The sequence below is a fragment of the Coffea eugenioides genome, chromosome 9, assembly GCF_003713205.1.
Source record: "Coffea eugenioides isolate CCC68of chromosome 9, Ceug_1.0, whole genome shotgun sequence".
Lineage (NCBI taxonomy): Eukaryota > Viridiplantae > Streptophyta > Magnoliopsida > Gentianales > Rubiaceae > Coffea > Coffea eugenioides.
In genome coordinates, this window is record NC_040043.1 from 13506979 (window position 1) to 13515447 (window position 8469).

At 36.0% G+C, this 8469-nt stretch overlaps 2 protein-coding genes across 2 annotated transcripts; both read right to left on the reverse strand.

Moving 5' to 3' along the window:
- Positions 1 to 4480: 4480 nt before the first annotated feature.
- On the reverse strand, positions 4481 to 4891 carry LOC113782240. Its single transcript, XM_027328143.1, has one exon. It carries the CDS (start codon positions 4889 to 4891, stop codon positions 4481 to 4483), a length of 411 nt encoding a protein of 136 aa, XP_027183944.1.
- Positions 4892 to 5067: 176 nt separating this feature from the next.
- Positions 5068 to 6300, reverse strand: LOC113782241. The gene is made up of 2 exons (XM_027328144.1): positions 5461 to 6300; positions 5068 to 5373 (listed from the first exon to the last, which is right to left on the reverse strand). Exons 1-2 carry the CDS (start codon positions 6298 to 6300, stop codon positions 5068 to 5070), a joined length of 1146 nt encoding a protein of 381 aa, XP_027183945.1.
- Positions 6301 to 8469: the final 2169 nt, after the last annotated feature.

Consider the following 8469-nt stretch of genomic DNA (forward strand, 5'->3'; position numbering starts at 1 on the left):
AATCTGAAATTTTTGGCTAAGGTGCTAAGCTGGAGTTTGTTACCTTCAAGTGGGTTGTTTACTAGCTAAAGGTATTGTCTAGTTCCTCAAGTTGCTCCAAGAACCACAGAGGGTCAGCCGGCTCCCTTGCTCTCTGTTTCCTTCTCGGTCTGGCCAGTCACCGCAGCAGCACAACAGCGACTGAAGATGAAGAGGGCTTGGGTTCTGGGGTTTTTGGTGAGCTTGAGGTGGTTCTGTGGTTGGTGGAAGGAAGAAATAGGAAGCTGGTTTTTCTCCTTCACCCTGGTCCGAACAACCCAGCAGTAGTAGCAGCGGCAGGAACAGCGAGAGTAGCAGCAGCAACAACGATCCTCTCCTTCCTCTTGCTCGATCTGGACAGCAGCAAGAAGTGGAGGTGGAAGCTGAAAATGGAAGCTTGAAGACTGGGTGTGAGTGGCTGAAGATGAGAGGCTGTTGGAGCTTGGAAGGCAGCGGTTTCTACTTCTTCTTGCAGCAGAGGAGCGGAAGTTTAGAGGGGTAAGAAAAGGGTGGTAGCTGGTGACAAGATGGGAGGAAAATTGGGGTAGTCTAGGGAGTAGTCTAATTGACTTTTGGGCATGCTAATAATGGTGAGAAAATTTTGAATTGAATCGCGTTTACGCGCGAGAATTTTATCTACTGGTAGGAATTCCCCATTTAACACATCCTCAGCTTAGTTGTACATTTTTATAACCTCTACATATCCTATATTTCAACTTAGGGCTACATTGCGCGTCAGTGCGCAAAAATTTACCCTAATGCTTAGTCGAACGCGAACCGTCAAATAAATTTTTAAAAATTCATGTAAATTAAAATATAACATTTTTATAAGTGAAAACATCATTACTAATATAAATACACATTATTAAATATAAATACATATTATTTAATAATTTCAACATTTAAATAATATTTTGATTTTAATTTTCAAAAATTAATGAAATTTTGAGATCCTCACAAGAATTTTTGCATTTTAGAAAGTATATTTGGTAAAGTAGTGAGAATTATGTTTATATTTGTATATTTATTGAGATTTCTCCCTTTTACTTAAATTTACAACTAAGTGATTGATACAAGCAATTAAGTGATACTCTTCCTACTATATATATATTGCTTTAAGAGAGATTGTATATCTTCAAAAGAAAAAGAAAAAAAGAAGAGAAAAAGAAAACAAAAAAAGTGTGTAAAATAGGAGTTTACTCCAATGATTCTTGTATTGAATAATTGGGAGTTTTCACCCAAAAATGTTGACTTTCGCGTAAAATGATACTTGAATTAGGAGTAGTTGAGTGATTTGAGTGTGCGAGTGTTGAGTAACTGGGGATCTTTATCTAAAAGTGTCGATCTTCGCGTCAAAAGACATTTTTCATAACTTAAGTATTTGTTGATAGTTTGTGTGAAGAATCCCTCTTTAAACTTAAGTTTTGAGAAAAAGATGGTGGCAGGAGAGCATTAACTATTTTTTTGACTGTATGAGTTGCTTATTTGTGGAGTTAGGTTAGGGAGAAAGATTGAATTGAATATGGTTAAATTTGAGTATAACTGTCTCTCCTTTACTAAATATTATGAGTAGTTAGTGTAATTTGAATGATTGCATAATGGTTGATTACTGAGTGATGGGATTAAATTTGAAAAAGCATATTATTTGGTTAGGCACTTGGATCATTGGTTGTGCAGTTGTTAATAATGTTTGAAGACAAACAATGATTCAAGTGTGAGGGAGTTGATAATAGTTAAATTTGTGATATTTTTTAATGTATTTCATATTGATTTTGAGTCAATTTAAAAGGTTAATTGGTATAAGTTATCCATTTTAGGTCATTAATTTGCACCTTAAGTTGATAAATGAATTAGTTGTGATTTTGTCATTTTACTTGCAAAATTTCGTTGTTTTTGTAGGTAAAATGATCGAGCTCAATTGGAAGCAAAATGCATGAGGATAGAAACTTGAGAGGTCACAACAAATGCTAAAAGAAGTGGTACAATGAAAGGAAAAAATAAACAGAGAGAGAGAGAGAGAAGAAACCCATGAGGAATCCGCATGCGGTTTCTCCTGCGGTTTGTGGTCAGAAACTTCAGTTCACAGAGAAAATCAAAGAAACACTTGCTCTACCCAATCCTTGGGAGAATCCCTCGAGGGATTCGTCCGAGGGATTCCTAGCAGTTGCAAGTTGTCAACTTGCATGATTTTTCTCTTTTTTTTTCCCATCTTTGACAAGACAAAAAGGGATAAGTTGTACCAACTTTTGAGGGTTCTAGGAGCTTCTCTTTTTGACATTTTTGCTCCAATAATCCAAGACTAAGAATATATACTACCTAATTCTTCTAGGGGATAATTTCAGAAACCTCCCCTGAGGTTTCTGACAATTTTATTGACATCCCCTGAGGTTTCCACAATTACACTGACCTCCCCTGAGGCTTAGGATTTTGTAACAAAATCAGCCCATGAGTCAAAAGTAAACATAAAAAAGTGTTTACAGGAAAGAGAGGGAAATTTATTCCCATAAATGCCCCTGAGATAAGTGTTTATAAGTTATATTAGTGAAATAATGAAAACTAATAAAAACCAAAAATAAATTAGAAAAAATGAGGGGATGTTAGTGAAATAAGGAGAAAGGAGAGGATTGACCATTTACTTGCACAAAGCTGTAGCCAGCTACTGCTATCTTTTGTAAAGCTACGTACATCATCTACCAGTACTAGAGACAAAATGCTAATGAAGTAAACTAAGAAATTGCTTGTAAAAGCATTCTTCCAGGTTAACGGTTAGCCAATGGTCCATGGCAACCAAAAAGCTGCAAGATTTGAACAAAACCAAGTTAGCACTAGCCTTACAACCAAAAGCCAAGAGTACAATCAAAGAACAACAATACAAGCAAAGACAGCTCTAAAATAAACTTGTATAGCAGTGACAAACCTTGGCCTGAACACCGTCTGCAACAATATGCTTCTCTTGCTTCCATTTGACATAGTCTGTGCTGCTAAACTTGAGCTATATTCCCTGAAATTCAGGCAAAAAAAAATGTGACAAGACCAAAAACAAACAAAACTTCATGTAAATAGCAACAGAGGAGCCTCAAGTGCTTCACTGGAGACATTCTCTCTTGTTTTCTCAACTAACAAAGTGGACACAGAATGAGAACTCATCAAGTCCCTTCTTTTTCATGCCAACATCATAGATCCTGATCTTTTCATCTAGAACACCACGATAGTACCTTGACTTTGGATGAATTGAACAGGTTTTTTTATCTTCAACATATTATGGACCAGCATTAAGAAGGAAGCCATTTTCACTTTAAGCATCAATATTTAAGGTAGAAAAGAGTGCTTTGTTGCAGAAACTAAGATGGAAAAGAATGAATTGAACAGGTTCATGAGCAATGCAAAAACTAAGTTACTTGTCATCTGCTCAAGTTGCAACATTACAGATCCATTAAACAAAACAAGTTAAGAACTAAAATAGTCATTTATGAGGTCTTAACAGTAATAAAGTGCAAACCAAAACTGTAATCCAAGAGCAATATCAATTCAGATTTCATAACCATACATTAAATAAATAGAAATGCAATCCAAGACTATCCAAAACACCATCTGCCTTGAACAATTCAGGCAGAGGGTGATGATTGCAAAGCCATTGTTTAGTCATAGTTTCACACAATACCAGATACAAAAGCATGAGTAGGCAGCATATTAATGAACTATAATTCACAAGCACCACTAAGTACAAAAGAAGAGAAATGCAAGCATAATAGCTTCCATTAGAAATGCAAGCTAAAATTGCCGCTAGTGCTAATATTGGTAGAGTTAAGAGTTGCAGCTACATTCATCCTAACAGTTGTAGCAGCTTGAACATCACCAGGGGCTTGCACAGGAGCTTGAGCAAGTTCTGGTGCAACTCTTCTGCGAGAACCTGTTGCAGCATTTGTCGAAGTAGCATTTGAAGGCCTTCTTCTCTGCAATTGTTCAAAATAAAAGAGCTTGTGCCTTATTGAATATATATGTAGCAGCACTAGATTGGAGAACCAAACAAAAGAGCCCGTACCTTTCTTTTAGAGGCAATTACACCTGTCTGTACATTAACCTGAACATTTATAGCAGCATTTCCAGTAGAAGGACTTGAATTGCTACCTTGACCTGAATGTACAATAGGCACATTCCCATGTGTATGATCCTATCATAACAAATTTACATGTTAAAGTAATATGACTAAGTAACATTGTAGACTAATTGCATAATTCAAATATGATTTATACCCAAAGAACAGATCCTTGCAATCCTAAATTTGCAATTCCTCTGCCTGGTTTCCCTCTTCTAGTTAGCATCTACCATGAAGTAAACAACATAAGCAGCATGTTGAATCAAGAAAGAACATTTAATTTGTACAAATGTGTGTATGATGATACCTGTTGAGCATGAGTATTGGCTAGATTCTTTCTTTGCACAGGAGCTCTTTGACATGTTCTCATGTTCCAAACTGACCCCAATTTCCACACTTTAAGGTACTAGACCTTTTTGGCTGAGATGAAGGTCCTTCATCAGCTTCTCTTCTTCTGTTAACTCTTGGCCTACCAGGAGCCCTTCTCAAAGGAGGGGGCAATACAACCTTAGGGGTAACTTCATCCATAGGCGGCCACCTCTTTTCATGAGGTGTAGGGTGAATCATAGAAGCATATGCCTTCAAGTAAATGTCTTTGGAGAACCACTGATCGCAGTAATCTTCCAACTTTTCCCTTTTGTAGATAATGCCAAGTGCAGCATGTTTGCAAGGAAGTCCAACTAATTGGAAGGCACCACAATCACAAGTCCTTTGGTTTAAATTGACTATGAATGATCTGTCCATATCACCAACCTCAAATGTATCCTCACTTGCCATATTTAGGGTACAATGCCTTGATGCTTGAGCAATTTTTTTGAGCTTTTCAGCAAATTTGGGGTGATTCTGTTAGTTAATGTGCATCCTTTTTGGTATCTCTTATGCATTTTCTTCATGAACTTCCTTCTCAAACCTTCAACAAGGGTAAGTATGGGTTTGCCCCTGAGATCACCAACTCATGAATTAAACGATTCAGTGAAATTATTTGTGACATGGTCACATTTAATTTCTTTTGCAAATGCATATCTACACCACGCCTTCTTGGGAATTTTGTCCAAATATTTCCAAGCCTGTATGTTGATGTCTTTAATGGTTGACATTGCTTCATTGTGACTTATCTGATCATAACTCTTTGCTGCCTTCCACAAGAAACTATTAAGTAGCATGCCTGGAAATTGCTGCTTGAAGTTGCTGCAATTGTGCCTGCAATAATATCTACCACTAGCATTTGGAAAAATCTCCTCATAAGCAAGGTTGAGCCCCTAAAACAACAAATAGATAAGTCAAATAAAAGCTTTTTCAGATCCTTCAACAAGTCCAAACAAAGAGTAGATTGTTCTGAGCAGTACCTTTTGCCTATCACTCATAAAGATTAAAGGTAAGTGGTTGTTGAATGGTCCAAAAAACTCCTCAAAAAAGTGAAAGAACCAGCTCCATGTTTCCTTGTTTTCACATTCAGCTACAGCAAATGCAATTGGAAATATACTATCATTCCTATCTAAGGGCACTGCTGTGAGTAAAACACCACCAAAGGGACCCTTCAAGTGACAGCCATCAAAGCCAATGAATGGCCTGCAACCTTCAAGAAAACCAGTTTTCTGTGCTCTAAAACTAACAAATATTCTTAAAAATCTGGGCTCTACAAGGAGATTTGGCCTATCATAATGTATTTTGCAAATGCTTTGTGGATTATATTGTCTTAGAAGTGCTGCATACTTTGGTAATTTGCCATAAGAATCACTGAAGTTTCCTTGAATCCCCTCTTCTGCTTTCTTTTTTGCTCTAAAAAGCTGCATGTAACTTGTTTTAATACCATACTTAGTTATCATCTCTGCTTCTATGCCCTGGCTAGATATGTTAGGATGATCTCTCATCAAAGGCACCAACTTCTTTGCAATCCAATCTGATGTGGCTTCTACATTACTTTTATCCATCACACAACTGTGTTCCGATTGGTAAGATTTAATCATAAAAGTGATAGAATCAGCCATAGGACTTGCATGAATTCTCCATTTGCAACCATCTATACCACAAATAGCTATCACTCTAGTTTTCTCATTCTTCAATCTTACTACTGGAAATCCCTTTTGGATGACATAATCCTTCAAAGCAGCTATAAAGGAATCCACATTGGTGAATAATTGGCCCTTCTCAAACTCAATCTCCTCTCTTGGATTGTACACCCACATTTTTTATCTCATCACTTCTCTCATAGGATCAAGTTCCTGATCAGATTCGAAATCAGGAACCACTTCACAATCCTCATTTTCTTCAAAATCAGAAAAATTAGTGTCACTCAAGTCATTACTCTCCACTGAGACTTTGTCATCATCTATATCACCTTCATTATCACTATCAAGCACATGTTTCCATGACTCGTCAGAACTAGAGTCCTTAAATTCATCATCAGAATTTCCAAGGCCAACAACCACCCTTTCATAAGTTTGTTGAATGCCTAAATTCTCTTGGTTGTTCTGATCATTGTTATGGTTTAAAGGTCTATCAGGCTTAGTTGGAATAATTTCCATTTCACACACATGCAAATTGATTACAATTCCAGATTGATGCATTTTAAACATCTCAACTACTGCTTTGTCATCATTAACATCACGCATTTCACATGTTCCAGGAATTTCATGCCTCATATGTATAATCATATTCGCATTTCCAGGCATTTCACTCAATGTTTTTTCAGCAACATCATATAGCAAGTTAATGTACAAGTAGCCATCAGGATCAACATTTGAAATCCTCAGTTTTCTTCCCTTGTAATGCACAACTATGTCATAAGCACCAATGTTCACCATCCTACATTATTAACATTAATAGTTCAGCACTAACAACCATTAACATGATTCTATGATAATGAAACACTTTTACTCAATAAATGAAGAACAAGGCACAACTCAAAGATCTAAAACATAGATTTGGCAGAATAGACAGTTTATCTAACTTATTGCAGATTATCAAGCATTCAACAACTATGGTCAACATAACAGATAATGAACTTATCTAACTACATGTACCAGTGATCACAACTTATCAAACTATATCATCTATTTAGCTTATCAAGCATTGAACAACTATGATCAACATAACAGATGATGATTTTTGTCATGCTTTTGACTTTAACATCTAACTAAGTTCATGGTTTTGACATACTCCTTCCTTTCTCCTTCAAGTTTATATGATGAACTCTAAAAATTTACATGTTCTGGAAGTAACAGGTCATATTCGATCATATTTCTGAAAATTTACAAAGCTTGCATGCCTTTTTTGTTGTTATTTTTGTGATTTACAGTAGAAAAATCTTACAATTTGCCTTTTATACTCCCTCCTTTCTGCTTCAAAACCATGAAATTAGAATGCCATCATCACTGCCTCACCAGTTGAACGAAAATTGCAGGTTTCTTTAGCTTCCATCTTCACTACGTTTCTTCTTATTTTTCTTTCTTCTCTTGATGCCTTCTTCACAATATATAAAAGACTGATTTGTTGTCTTGTCCCTGATGTCAATCAGCAAAATGGCACCATATTGGTGAATGAAATTGGCGCCAATTGGTTAAATGCATTTCTAATTAGCCAGATTCCAACTGGTAAATTGGTTAATGAAATTGAAAATTTTAATTTGGGCCCTAATGACTTATTTATCAGATTTTAGTCTTATAATAACACAAAATGTCTTGGGTATAATAGTAATTTCACATTATATGATGTCAGTAATTGGGTCCCAAGTTCTGCCAGGGGAGGTCAGTGTAATTGTGAAAACCTCAGGGGAGGTCAATGAAATTGTCAGAAACCTCAGGGGAAGTTTCTGAAATTTTCCCTTCTTCTAGTTTGGGAGTTTTTGAGTTCAAGTTAGCTTGAGAGAAGAGAGAGAATTTGAAGAAAAAGAAAAACAACCAAAGGGTTGTGTCTTGCCTTTTGAGGCAAGACACAAGCTCTCAACAAATGTAATTCTCTTTATTTTCTCTTGTTTTAGTGCTGGTTAGTGTAGTATAGTCTAGTTGTAGCTATCCATTCTTGTATCGGCTCAACAAGGAGGCCAAGGGAGATGAAAAAGGAGAGGTTCAAGAAACTCTAGTGACAAGAGTTTTCTTCTTTCCATACCTTTATCTTTGTATTGAAATCTAAGTTTTGTTAATGCAAGATTTGGATATTGTATTTGTGATATTGATTTAAAGTATATGTTTTGGATATTTGGTTGAACTTTCTATGATTGTTGTTTGGTGTTGATTTCTTGGTTAATTGATGCTATTATCTTGATTGAGTTATTTAGCACTTTTGCTCTTATAATCATGATTAACTGGCCATTTATTATGATCATCTAAAGGTATTAGATTTGCAATGAGAATTGG

What these genes read in the sequence shown, in the direction of transcription:
- LOC113782240 (XM_027328143.1), bottom strand. Translation starts at nt 4,891, where the DNA reads ATGGCAAGTGAGGATACATTTGAGGTTGGTGATATGGACAGATCATTC.
- LOC113782241 (XM_027328144.1), bottom strand. Translation starts at nt 6,300, where the DNA reads ATGTGGGTGTACAATCCAAGAGAGGAGATTGAGTTTGAGAAGGGCCAA. An exon ending in TTATGAGTGATAGGCAAAAG is followed by an intron (nt 5,374 to 5,460) that starts GTACTGCTCAGA and finishes TTGTTGTTTTAG; the next exon opens with GGGCTCAACCTTGCTTATGA.